Below are 13050 nucleotides of genomic sequence, written 5' to 3'. Positions count from 1 at the left end.
GGCAGCAGATGTTCACCATGAGGCACCGGCTCCCATAAGAAGGGACTCGACGTGTCACAGGAGCCCATGGGCTGCTGCACAGCAGGGCAGGTCTGAGCATGTTCTGGGCACCAAACAGGTAGAACCCAAGAGGACAACCCCACGCAGGCCAGGCCCATGGATTCAGGGACGGGGCAGGCTGCAGGCTTCCTGCCGCAGAGGTAGCAACAGAGGACAGCTTACCTTCGTCCGGGTGGCAGACCACATGTGAGGAGTTAGTGCACACACTGCAAAGCAAGCACAGTGGCTGCAGGCCTCCTGCCCCTCCCTCCAGGCCTGCTCCCAGTGCAGACCCCGTCCCCAAAACCAGCTCCAGAGGAGCCCCACCCATCAGGTTCTAAATGCGGGCAGAGGCACGGGACAGGTAAGATGGGAAAAGCTGGAACAGGCAGGTGACATTCATGTGCATGAGTGACTGCGTGCACCTGCGGGACTGTGTCCATGCATGAGTACAGGCACGCACTCTGTGTGTGGACGTGTGTGTATGAGATGCATGTGGCTGTGTGCGCACGCATGGGTATGTGCACCTGCATGGAGCAGCATGGGATTGTGTGTGTGTGCAGGCATGTGTGTACTTGTTATGTGTGTGTGTGTAGCTGTGCCTGCGTGTGCACCGAGCCCCAGCCTGCCCCCTTGCATTGTGGGCTTGAGTACCAAGATGTGCAGATGTCCTTCGTGGGAACCTGCTCTCCAGGGGGGTAGTGGGTGTCCCCAACATAGCAGCCACACTGGTCCCCAGTGACACACTTCTTCAGGTCCTCATTGTAGATGGGCCTGTCCGTGGGGCATCGGGGGTAGCAACCTGGCGAGCACAGGGCAAGGGCCTTGGACCTCCAGGGAGGTCCACTGGAGCCTCCCCAGCATCCCCACCCATCCGTCGTGTCTTTCGGGGTGTTCCTCTGGCAAGGCCAGGGGACAGAGAGGGCTGGGTCTCCCCACCCTGGGGGTCCTCTGCACAGCCAGCCCCTCTCAGGGCTGTTAGCTGCTGCTTCTCTGATTCTCCTTGAGGAGGTTCAGTGCAGCCCAAGCCCACTGCTCGAAGGACACGTTCTGCCACAGGTGAGCCTGGCCGCCCCCTGGGCCTCAGATCTCCAGACCTCAGGCCTCCCGCCAGGGTCCCCCTGGGTCTCCAGCCAATGGCAGCTTCAAGCCCCACTGACGCCTACCAGCAGGGCTACCCCTGCCCCCAAGGCCCTCCCTGCTCACCCTCCAGGTAGGACACAGAGATGTTGGAGTGGATGCCGTTGATGGTCCTGCAGGTTTCAAAGCTGCGGTTCCCACACGGCTCATAGTGCCACTCACACTCATCCGGGGGGTTGTAGTAGTCACAGAATATGGCTGAAGGGAGGACAGGAGGATGGGGACAGGGTCAGACTCAGCAGGATCCAGGCAGGGGCCCAGACAAAGGTGAGGCTGGGATGGGGGAGTGGGCAGGGACACGTCCAGCCAGGTCTGGACAACCCAGGTCTCACAGTGATCCCAGGAAGCATGATGCCCAGGAAGCACGGGGTTAAATGACATACATGCTGACACTTGGAGGGGAGGGAGTGCCGCTGCCCCCAGCCCTCACTGCAGCCCCTGGTCAGGACAGTGGGCACTCACGGCACAGATCTGGTGTCCTCCAGAACACACAGGCCTCCGCCTTGGTGCACTCCTGGGCGTAGGAGGCCACGGCAGAGCAGAAGCACTCGCAGTCGCCCCCGGTGTCGCAGGAACAGGAGTCCTGCACGCAGGCCTCGTAGAAGACCGTGGGGTCCACCTGAGGGGAAGACGTGGTGTGCCCTGGGCCCGCGCTGCCTTCGTGAGGCCAGGACCCTGCGTCTGGCCCTGGTCGTCCCAAGGCTCCAAAGTGACTCATAACTGGGGGTGTCCAAAGGCACCCTGACTGTGCAGCCCTGGGGCTTCGAAGGTCTCAGGATAAGATGGCCATCCTAAAACCGGCCCTGCCCTCTGTGGCCAGTATCTGGGGCCATCTGGTCATTAGCCCCTTACCTGCCTTCCCTCCCTCCATTGTGAGCATGCAAGTCAGAGAGGTATAGGGACGCTGGGTCCAACCAGGAGTCTCAGAGGATCACCTGGTCATCTCCTCATGTGTCCAAAGAACAACGAGAAAGGACAAGTACTCCACAGCGAGCCACTCCCCAGAGCTCCCTCAGCGCAGGGGAGAGCCCTGCCGGGCCGTGACCACGCCCCTCTCCCGGCCCCGCCCACCCTGCTGTGGCCCCGCCCAGGCCCGCAGCCCCACCCACCTTGCTGTGGCACACGCTGAACACGCTGCTCTTGATGATGCTGCACTGCTTCTCCGCCCAGGAGCGGCGGTGCGGGTTCAGGCTGCAGGGGTCCGGGACGGTGCTCACGTCTGGGCAGGTGGAGGCCTCCTTCCAGCTGTTCCCGAAGTCTAGCTCGCTGCTCACCACCATGTGGTCCCGCGTGGTGAAGTCGTTGCTAGTGCGGTCATCAAAGTTCCCGCAGAGGCCGCACACAGTGCCCTGTGAGGAAGGAGCATAGGCTTCACAGGCCAGGCAGCTGGGGGGGGAGGCGGGCAGCACAGTTCAGACGCCACAGAGGGGCGGCCCACCTTGTAGGTCGGAGCCAGCTTGATGAAGATGGTGGTCTTCTTGTCCCAGATGACGATGATGCCGGTGCTCGCCTCAACCACCAGGTACTGGCCCACTTCCCGCGTGGTGTAGGCCACGTGGTGGCCCTCCTCAAGCTGGACCACTTCCCTGCGCTTGTCCTCCAGCTTCAGCTCCGTCCTCTGCCCAGAGGAGAGGCAGGTCACTAGCAGTGTCCGAGGGTCCCCAAGGGCTCTCGGAACCCCAGGGACGGGCAGCACTCACCCCTATGAAGATCTTGATGGCCTTGGAGCAGGTGACACCAGTGGTGCCACAGGGGACATTCTCAGTGATGATGCTGAAGGAGCCTGTTGAGGAGTTCTGGCCGCAGTAGTCCTGGGGGCCAGTGGGTGAGGTCAGCTAGCTCCAACTCAGACCTGGCCAGGGCAGCCCCTCGTCGGGTGGCTGGGGATAACAGTGGCACCCGGGGTGCCAGGGCTGGGCCAGGCAGCCAGGCCTGTCCTGATTACACATGCGTGTGCACACACAGGTACTTCAGCAGGAGGGTCACAGAACTGGAGAGGGGGCTTTACCGTGCCCACCCCTCTCCCAGCCCGAAGCCCAAACCTTGACCAGGTGGGGCCTGGGGCAGAGCACGGGCTGGCCCTCCCACAAGGTCTCCTGCACCTCAGAGCAGGTAGAGCAGGACCGTGGGGACCGTGGGGCAGGGCAGGCCTCACCTGGACAGCCACGTAGGAGCAGTGTCCATCAAAGTCATAGTGCTTCCCATCAAAGGTGATGTAGTGGCCGCTCCCGTAAATGGAACAGGTGCCGTGGCACAGGAACTGGGTACATTGCCAGCGTCCTCTCTGGCAGGTGCTGAGAACAGGAGAGAAACCTGAGGGGCCAGAGCCCAGGGCCCCACCCCTGCTCAGACACCCACCTGGCTTAGACCCTGGGTTGGTGGAGACACTCCTGGCAGCCCAGGCAGGACACCCACCAGCACCCACAGCAGCCCAAACATGCCCTGCACCCCACCTCTGCTCCAGGACCAGGGGCAGACAGGAGAGACTGCCCATCAGCTGAGCCGAGCCACCCGGCCCTGTAGGACCCGGCAGGGTGCCCCCAGCCAGGCCACTTACCAGGTGTTGTTGCAGTCTAGCTTGATCTTGTCCCCAGGGGAGTACAGGTCCTTGTTGTGGACACACGGGCACTCCTCCTCCACCACACAGCCACCCCGGCCATCATCCAGGAGCCCCTCAGGGCACACGCAGCCACTGACACAGTCCGTATGGTACTGGGGGCAGCAGAGGGGGCTTCAGTGAGACCAAAGCTCCCTCTGGGCGGTGGGAGGACACAGTGGGAGAAGCTCTCCCTGGCCCCAGGCCTCTCCCCTCCGGCCCACAGGTGGGCAGGAAGACAGGTGAAAGTGGCCTGCCTAGAGCCGCTAAACTGGCCCCTGTTCCCAGGGGGCCCAGAGGCCACCACTTGTGTCAACCAAATCCAGTATCCATAGGATTCAGCGTCCGGACCTGGTGGACAGGGCGTAGAGGAGTCCACCCGCTCCCTCCACCATGGCTCAGCCAGAAAGGCCCCACCCAGCCCACCCAGCCCACTCTCCACCACCCTCCCCAGCACGCACATAGCCAGCGACCAGCGTCTGGCAGCTGGTGGGGCGGGGCTCTCGGGGGGCCAGGGCAGTCAGGTTGTTGCAGTCGACAAGGATCTTTGGGGCCGCGCAGCCTGTGGGACAGAGGGGCTGCCTGAGCTCACGCTGAAGTGAGCGGGCACGGGTGGGCAGGAGAAGGAGCAGGGGAGCAAGCCAAAGGGCCGGTGGCCATGCACAGAGCAGCATCCACTTACTCTGGCCGATCAGCTTGACCTGCGTACAGTGCAGCCTCCCATTTCGGCAGACACTGCGAAGGAGAGGGGGTAAACAGGGCCCAGGACTCCTCACTCGGGACATCAAGGGAAGCGGCCCCTCCCAGTCCCCCGCCCCAGCCCCATCTGCACCCAGGTCTCACTCAGAGCAGAGCTCCAGAGGCAGACCCGCCCCACCCCAGGCCTCCCTGCCCAGGCAGACACCCACCAGCGCTCCTCCTGCCTCAAGACCACATCCCCCGCCTCCAGGTAGAGGCCTCGGTGGTAGCAGGAGCACTTGGCCAGGGGCACACAGCGGCCCTTCTCATCCAGGAAGGTGTGGTCAGGGCAGCCACAGCCGTCCACGGGCGTGAAGCCTTTGAGACAGTGGGTTTCCCCCTCAGAGAGCGAGCGGCAGGTCTGCTGGCAGGTGGTCAGGTTGTACAGGAAGATCTGAGATTTGGGGCAGGAGCCCACGTCCTTGTCTGCAGAGAACCAAGGGACCAGAGTGAGGCGCAGGAGAGACCAGCTCCCAGCTCCATCCCGAAGACTGTCCCTGAGCCTCGCTCCGTCAGGGCAGCAGCACCCCTCCAACCAAGACCAGGGAGGGCAGCCGCCCAGGGACACCCACCCTGAACTCAGCGGCCACAGCTCCTGACCACCCCTATCCCTGGTCCCTGAAGGTGCCCGCCAGGAGCCAGCTGCAGGAGGTGACCCTCCCTTGGGCCACCCGGGCTCAGGGCCCAGCCTCGGGGCACTCACTGCAGACGCGCTCCCGCCAGCCCCACAGCATGACGCCCTTGGTGGCGCAGGCCCGCGCGTAGGAGGACAGCGCTGCGCACAGGCAGTCCTCGTTGTTCTGACAGTTGCAGGTGTCATACTTGCATCTCTGGAAAGCAAATGGGGGGGGGGCAGTGAGGTGGAGCCCTGGACGCGACCCGGCTCCCTGTGCACTCAGCACACACGCCCGTCACCCACTGGGCACGCCAGGCAGGCTCTGGGCATGGCACACGGCATGGGGGAGGGGACCGACCTTGTAATACTCAGTGGGGTCCACGGCCAGGTGGCACCTGCCGAAGGGGGTCTCTGTCTTCTTCAGGAGGGAGCACCAGTGCTCCGCATAGTTGGCTGGGGAGGCAGGTGGGAGCCTCAGCCAGGCCCCTCACACGCCCGGGTCCAGCAGCTGGCTCGCCCAGGCTGGAGCAGTTGTGGCCCCCAGCCCTGGCCCCCTCAGTCCCTCTGGTCAAATACCCTGGAAGCTCTGGGCAGGGTGCACCCTGCTACCTCCTCTCTCCCCACCCCAAGGGGCCAAGAACCACCTGGTGCTGTGGGGTGCTGGGTGGAAGGCTCACTGTCCTGGCTCCAGGCCAATCTCTGGACGAGGGGCACCACCCAGTCATGAGCCAGTCACCCCCCGCCATGTCACTTGGCAGGCTGCCACCACGGGCCACCCTCACCCACCCCTTGTCCCACCAGGAGCCCCGCCTGCCCGCCTCGCTGGCCGTGGCGCCCTGCGGAGCCGAGCCTCACCACTCTCGATGTTGAGGGAACAGGGGTCGTCCAGCCAGTCCAGCTTGTCGTGGCAGCTGGCCTGGGCCTTCCAGCTGTTGGCGAAGCTGGACCCCGTGGCCTCCACCAGGCCACCCGCTGTCCTGAAGTCGTCACTTTCCAGGCCATTGAAGTCCCCGCAGAGCCCTGAGGGGCCAGGACACGGTTGGGAGGGGTCTGGGCTGGGGGGGCACCTGGGCGGGGAGAGCCAGGCGGGGCCACTCACCCTGCACCTGCCCCTGGGCAGCCTGGTCCAGCGTCACGAAGAGCTGCATGACGGGCACCAGCTGCACCTGCAGCCGCAGCCCGAGGGCCGTGTTCACCACGATGTGGTAGGAGGAGGGTTGGAAGATGGAGAAGCTGGCTGCAAGGAGGGCGCCGTGAGGGCACAGCCCCCTGGTGCAGCAGGAGCTCCCTCCACCCACGCAGAGGCCCGCGGGGCCCAGTGAACAGGACCCTCCCCTGCCCGGCCTCCTGGGCCCCAGGCCCCCAGCTGCCCACATCCCAGCAGGTCAAGCCCACCAGACCAGCTCTGGGTCCCCTCCCCTCACCAGCCACGTGGGGCAGGGTCACTGCCAGCTCGTTGAGTAGCACGCTGCCGTCCGACTTGAAGGCCACCACCTGCAAGAAAGGCCAAGGGTGTCCAGGGCTGAGAAGGCTTCAAGGACCCTGGAGCCCTGGGGGGACAGGCAGGGCACCCACGTTCTTCTTCCTGTCTATCAGCAGGGCCACTGTCTTCAGGCAGGTCTGCTTGTCCGTGGAGCCGCAGGGGGCCAGCTCGCCCAGGAGGGTGAAGGAGTCGTTGTGGTCTCCCTGTGTGGGGAAGGCGGGAGGGTTGTGGCCCAGAGGCCGGGCCCAGCCCTGAACCCAGGGCTCCACAGTGGCTGAGAAGGGAAGCCCATTTCTCAACACCCTTCACCACCCTAGGGACAGCCCCAGGCCCCCTCTTCTCAAGGGCCAGCCAGTCCCCTGCTGGGAGGGCCCGGGGCCCCCAGCTGCACCCCACCCACCTTGGTCAGGACGTAGTAGCAGTCCCCATGAAAGGTGAACTTTTTCCCATCGAAGGTGGTGATGTGGGAGCCACCCTCCAGGGTGCAGGTCCCAGGGCACGGCAGGTCTTTACACACCCAGCGGCCAGCATTGCAGACACTGTCGGCCATCAGAACACAGGGTCAGGGCTCGGGCACACCCCAGCCTTCCGGGCCCTGTGCCCTGGACCAGCAACTCACCATTGCTCGCAGTCATTGGTGATCTCCTGGCCCGGCACATACAGGTGCCCGTGCAGCTTGCAGTGGCACTGGCTGACGGGGACGCAGCCGCTGCCCGTGAGGTCATCATACACAGTGCCTGGGACAGCATGGAAGGTGAAGTCACTCTGGGCGGCTCAGCCATGCCATTCTCCCCAGGGCGGGGCTGCCAGCCTGGCTCCCACCCCAACTCAGCAGGCACCCCCCCCCCCCCGCCGAGCACACACCTTCTGGGCAGAAACAGCCGTCCATGTGGTGCTCCTCGCACAGGCTGCTGACCTCCAGGTGTGAGCAGGTGTCCACGCAGGGTGAGCCGCTCTCCAGGTAAACCATGTTCCCGGGGCAGCTCTTGGCTGGAAGTGAAGGCAGCTCCGTGAACAGGCACTCCCACGAGGGCAGAGCCCGATGGCAGGTGGCCATGTCCAAGGGCCTCAGTCTCGGCCACTGGAGTCACCTGGCTCCCCACAGCTGTGGCCCCTGGGTACTTGGCACAGACACCTTCCCGGGGCTCCCCAGACCCAGGGAGGCTGCCACTGGCTCTGTCTTGGGCCACTTACGGCAGAAGGAGGCCGACCTCCAGTTCCCCGGCCGGCCGCCAGCGTGGGAGCACTGACGGGAGAACTCGGCGAGGGTGCTGCAGACGCAGGCCCCACCCTGCGGGCACCGGCAGCGATCCTGCATGCAGGCCTGCACGTACGGCTCCAGCGGCAGCCGGGCCTGGCAGTCTTGGAAGGCCGCGGCGGACAGCAATCTCTCGCACTCAGCACGCTGGCAGGAAGGACGTGGGGGTGGGCAACTGCTCACAGCTCCCCTCTCTCCCTGCAGCAGGGTTCCCGAGAGCACCCACAGATGGGGGCCCCACCCAGAAACTCGAAGGGCCCCCAGGCTGGGACTCACGTGCTTGGAGCAGGACTCAGGTGTGGGCACCTCCTCGGGGTCCTCGCACACCACCTCAGGCTTATTGATCTTCTGCATGTTCCCAAACTCAATGGCACTGAATGTGATGCCTGGGGGCACAGCCGGTCAGTGGTCAGCAGCTCCACCCCTGCCTCCACCCCACAGAACCCCAGCCCAGCGCTCACCTTCAGAGAGGAACTCCAAGTAGGACTGCAGGCCATTGAAGTCCCCGCAGAGGCCGCAGGTGTGGTTCTGGAATCTGCTGTCCAGCTCCAGCTATGGGGAAGTGGGCAGGTGAGTGGGCCCAAGGCCTTGGGAAGCCCTAGGCCAGGCTGGCACCTTAATCAGGAGCAGCAGGGAAGAGGGGCATCTACCACCGAGAAGCAACGTGTTCCGGGGGAAAGCTGAGGGCCAGCCCCCAGGGCCAGGCCACCCCAGGGCCAGGCAGCCCCAGGGCCAGGCAGCCCCAGGGCCAGGCCACCCCAGGGCCAGACCCCCAGGGCCAGGCAGCCCCCAGGGCCAGGCCACCCCAGGGCCAGACAGCCCCCAGGGCCAGGCAGCCCCCAGGGTCAAACATCCCCCAGGGCCAGGCAGCCCCCAGGGCCAGGCCACCCCAAGGTCAAACATCCCCCAGGGTCAGGCAGCCCCCAGGGCCAGACAGCCCCCAGGGTCAGGCAGCCCCCAGGGCCAGGCAGCCCCCAGGGCCAGGCAGCCCCAGGGCCAGGCCACCCCAGGGCCAGGCAGCCCCAGGGCCAGGACACCCCAGGGCCAGGCAGCCCCAGGGTCAAACATCCCCCAGGGCCAGGCAGCCCCCAGGGCCAGGCAGCCCCCATGGCCAGGCAGCCCCCAGGGCCAGGCCACCCCAGGGCTTGGTGCTGCCCACTGTCTCCACCACCTCCACCCTCCTAAGGGCAGCCAGGACTTGGCTGGTGGAGGAGCCCTGCACCCCAGGGGCCAGGATGCTGGTACCCACCATGAGCGCGTCCTCACGGTTCCACATGAGGGAGAGACCAGCGCGGGAGTAGACCTTGGTGTAGACCTCATTCTTCTCGATGAGCAGCCCAGAGCTGTAGTGTGGGGTGCTGACCCTGCGGGGGCACCACAAGTCACTTGCCAGCACCTGGCCCCGGCCCACCCTTCTTGTCCTCTCGGGGTCCTGCTGCCCAGAGGGCACTGAGGCTGGGTGCATGGTGGGAGATGGGGGATAGCTGCTGGCCTGGCCTCACACTGGGGCCACAAACAGACTTGGCCAGGCCCCGGGGGGCCCATGAGAACACCTCTAATGGGCTGGCCAGGTTCCTTGGGGCAGGACGACCTCAGACTGCTCATCTCCTTTCACACTGTGGGCACTGTCCTGGCCAGGGCCCTCCCAGGATCCCTGAGAGTGGGGGGAGAAGGAGGCCAGGCCACCCACCCCCCTGCCAGGCCCTCTCTCAGTCTGCCTGGGGCGGGGCTTCAGCCCCCACCCACCCCATCACCCCAGACAGTCTTGAGGCTCTCGGGGGACCTCCCTCGGGCACCTGCCTCACCCAGGGGCCCTCCTGCTCTCCACCCACCATGACCCAGGCCGGGCAGGCCAGGCAGGGTAGGAGCTCAGCTAGAGTCTAGTGTAGGAAACAGAACCCCTGGAGCAGGAAGAGGGCAGGCCCGCAGGTGGGAACCCACTGGACATTTAAGAGGGCCTCATTGTCCCAGAGACAATGAGGGGACAATAGCTAGCCAGGGTGGGCAGCTCCTGTAACTCTACCCTGGGGAGCAGCTCTGGCAGCCTCCAGGCACCCCAGGCCAGGACCACTGGCCAGCTCCAAGGGGAGGGACCCCTGTCAACCTCCAGGGGCCTCAGCACTGTGTGCGGAGGGAACTGTGACCCGAGTCTACCCTCAGGGCCTTCCCCCTGGCCACCAGCCAGAGCAGCCGGGCCTCACAGGGACTCTCTAGACCACAGAGCCCTCCCTAGGCTCCGGGATGGACGCTGCCCAAGCCCACTCACATGGCCCCATTCACCACAACCAGTTGGTGGGTGAGGTAGATGGTGTCATCCTTGACGGTCAGCAGGATGGACTCCACCTGAGGATGGCCCCCACCCTGGCCCTGGCTGCGCTTCAGGTGCACGGCAAATTCCTTGTAGGAGTCTCGGCAGTCGGAGGCGAAGTTGTAGTCACAGAGGCCGGGGAAGCGGAAGACGTCCCCGTCGAAGGTCTTGTAGTGGAAGTCACCCCAGGTGCTGCAGACGCTGTGAACATGGCTTCGGGGTCTGGCCTCTGTGGGGACCGTGGGGGCACGGGGTGAGCCACCCAGGCCCAGGGAGTTCTGCCCCAGTCCACCCCAAGCTGGCCCCAGAGGTAGCCATGTCCAGAAGGCCCCCCACTGCAGGAGGACCTCTGAGGCCTGGGTCACGGCCCGGGGTCTCAGCCCCAGGAGCACATCTCCGGCTGCCTGGCCTGGGGTGCGACCCAGCGGGCGGTGAGGGCCGGGGGACTGTCAGGCACCCTGGTCACTCTGTCCACCTGGTGCAGAGCCCTGATGGAATGGAGGTTCCCTAGTCTTTGGGGCTGAAGTGACCCTTCACCAGGTGGACACAGCCCCTCTTCAGAGGTGCCGCCCAGGCCTTGACCCGCCAGGGCTGTCCTGGGACCCCCCGCCCCCACCCCGGAAGCACCCCTCAGGTGTCCTGCTGATCTCCCACTGGGCGTGGGGTCCCCCGGGCCCCTCTGGCCAGGCTCTCAAGCTCAGAGGGACAGCAAGGGCCGCAACAATTCATCCAGGTTGTCCAGTGTACGCAGTCCGGCGGACGCCAGGCAGAGGGGACCAGCCCACTGCAGGCGCTGGGCCTGCTCCTGGATGCCTGGCCTTCCTGTCCCAGCACTGTCTGCCCATCCCCTCCACCTCACCGGGCTTCTCACCTCTCTGGAGCTCAGAGCCTCCAGCCAAGGCCAGGGCCAGGCAGACGGCCACTAGGCGGGCCAGTCGCAGCCCCATGGCGGCTCTGAAGGGCACTGTGGGAGAGCACCCCGGCCTGGAGCCCGGGACTTATATGCCCCAGTGGGCCGTCGAGGGCGGAGGGCAGGGGAGGGGCAGAGGGTGGGGGCGTGGGCCAGATTATCAAGAAAACAGCTGTGGGGGCTCGTGGAGACCACAGTGGGAAAATATTGATTCAGGTTATCTGCATTTATCTTTTTATGACTCCCTGGGCAAACTCGGCCTTCCTCAGGATGCAGCAGCCCAATGACCCAAATGCAGAACACACCCAGGGCCACCCTCCCACCCCTCCCTGCCACTAGCGGACCAGGCCCAAGGGGACAGGGTAGGGGCTTTCCCACCGGAAGCGTGTCCTGGCAGACTCTATGGGCCCACTCAGCCCTCCAGACCACAGTCCAGTGCCCCCCCGCCAACAAAGACCAGGATGAACACGGGCTTTGGGCTGGAAGATCCATGACCAGCATTTACCAGTCTCTTTCATTCCCGGGACCCCACTCCTCCCCAGGCAGTGTGGACTGAGATGGCCACAGGTCCCCAAAGAGCTCAGGCCTTTGTCACCCCAGGGCAGCCAAGCCCACCCATCAGGGGTCCAAACTCTGGGGAGCGGGCAGGACTTGACCACCTGTACCTCCCCGTGTGCAGGCAGCCTGTGAGCTCCTGTGGGGCTGGGGTCCACCCCGCTGCAGGGAGCTCTTCGCCTGGGTCAGAGCCCAGCTGGGTCCCCTCCCTAATCCCCCTGTTTTCCTAGCCTAAGCCAGTCTCTGGAATTACATGTAATTAGAACTTGAGGAGCACCAGTCCAGCCAGGGACACTTGCCGGAACCCGGTCCCCTGGAGCATGGAGGAACTGGCTCAGTGCCTGGAATGACTGTCCCCGAAGGAATGAGGCCCAGGTAGGGAGGGAGCCCCCGCAGCAGGCCTGCCCTCGCAGACGCCCCCGCCTGCTGCTGCTTCCCTTGGGGGTGCATGAGGACAGGGGTCTGGAGGGGCAACCTGCCCAGGCTCCCCTGGCCAACCTCACCAAGGCAGTGGATCCTGCTCCAGGGAGGACAGTGGCCTCTGATGAACCTCGGGCCCTCTGAGCGAAGCCCAAAGCTGGACATTGGCTCAGCACTGCCGGGAACCATGTGTAGCCCTTGAGCCTACACCAGCCCCAAACCCAAACCCACCGAGGGGCCGGCTCTCGAGGCCACACAGAGAGGGAGAGGCACCCACTGGCACCCCCCCCCTGGAGCAGGAGATAAACTAGAATCTGGAGTCCCTCCCCTCACTGCGTTTTCATCCTCCTGAAAACAGACAATCCTGAATTCAGTTTCAGTGTAGCCGGATGCTCACAGTGGGCTCAGGTCAGCCTCAGATGCCAGTCGGGGTCCTGAGGTCCAGAACAGTGAGGAGGGATTCGTCTGCTGGCCGTGGAGGAACTGGGTCAAGGCACTGTGCCTCTTCCCCGGCCACACTGCTGCCCTGGCCAAGGTCCACACAGGAGGTGACCTGGGCTAGAGGGGAGCCCCTGCTAGGGCCAGACTTTCTTCACCACCAGCGTCAGAGCCTGTGTTCTGAGGCCACCTCACTCTCAGGCCTCTAGACCACGACAGGAGGGACCCTCAGGCCATGGTGACAAACGGGACCGGAGTGGAGTCCTTGCCCTCTAAGGATGCCAGGGGCCTGGGGGGAAGCCCCTCACCTGGCCCCACTGTGCCCACTAGTTCCGGCCTGGGGTCCATCCTCTCAGCCAGGGCTTGAGCGCAGGGGACGCTGAGTGGGTGGCCCAGGAGGGATTAGGGAACTGAGCTGGCTGGTGGCAACACTATTGTACCACTTCCCTGTCTAGGCTGCGCCTGCTGGCACCAAGCCCCGAGGGAGCCAAGCAGCCACCCAAGGGCAGTGATTTTCCATGCCAGGCCTTCTCTGCTTCGGAAGGGACC

At 65.0% G+C, this 13050-nt stretch overlaps 1 protein-coding gene across 1 annotated transcript in view; it reads right to left on the bottom strand.

The window, feature by feature from the left end:
* The window catches only part of Muc2 (mucin 2, oligomeric mucus/gel-forming), a 29643-nt gene extending 18518 nt beyond the window's left edge, over window positions 1–11125 (bottom strand). Inside the window, exons 1-27 of the mRNA XM_077798187.1 lie at window positions 11050–11125; window positions 10137–10407; window positions 9120–9234; window positions 8332–8422; window positions 8147–8256; window positions 7807–8017; window positions 7477–7602; window positions 7232–7349; window positions 7013–7151; window positions 6705–6815; window positions 6554–6623; window positions 6229–6366; window positions 5985–6149; window positions 5488–5582; window positions 5217–5343; window positions 4684–4939; window positions 4458–4510; window positions 4237–4337; window positions 3737–3891; window positions 3335–3473; window positions 2880–2990; window positions 2618–2797; window positions 2289–2528; window positions 1642–1798; window positions 1246–1377; window positions 694–841; window positions 223–266 (exon numbers count right to left, since the gene is read on the bottom strand). Coding sequence (XP_077654313.1) covers window positions 223–266; window positions 694–841; window positions 1246–1377; window positions 1642–1798; window positions 2289–2528; window positions 2618–2797; window positions 2880–2990; window positions 3335–3473; window positions 3737–3891; window positions 4237–4337; window positions 4458–4510; window positions 4684–4939; window positions 5217–5343; window positions 5488–5582; window positions 5985–6149; window positions 6229–6366; window positions 6554–6623; window positions 6705–6815; window positions 7013–7151; window positions 7232–7349; window positions 7477–7602; window positions 7807–8017; window positions 8147–8256; window positions 8332–8422; window positions 9120–9234; window positions 10137–10407; window positions 11050–11125 — 3679 coding nt within the window. The remainder of the gene's footprint in view (window positions 1–222; window positions 267–693; window positions 842–1245; window positions 1378–1641; window positions 1799–2288; window positions 2529–2617; window positions 2798–2879; window positions 2991–3334; window positions 3474–3736; window positions 3892–4236; window positions 4338–4457; window positions 4511–4683; window positions 4940–5216; window positions 5344–5487; window positions 5583–5984; window positions 6150–6228; window positions 6367–6553; window positions 6624–6704; window positions 6816–7012; window positions 7152–7231; window positions 7350–7476; window positions 7603–7806; window positions 8018–8146; window positions 8257–8331; window positions 8423–9119; window positions 9235–10136; window positions 10408–11049) is intronic.
* Window positions 11126–13050: the final 1925 nt, after the last annotated feature.

The sequence above is a fragment of the Urocitellus parryii genome, chromosome 4 (assembly GCF_045843805.1).
Source record: "Urocitellus parryii isolate mUroPar1 chromosome 4, mUroPar1.hap1, whole genome shotgun sequence".
NCBI lineage: Eukaryota > Metazoa > Chordata > Mammalia > Rodentia > Sciuridae > Urocitellus > Urocitellus parryii.
The sequence above is the reverse complement of the archived record's forward strand: the minus strand, read 5'-3'. Positions and strand labels throughout refer to the sequence as shown.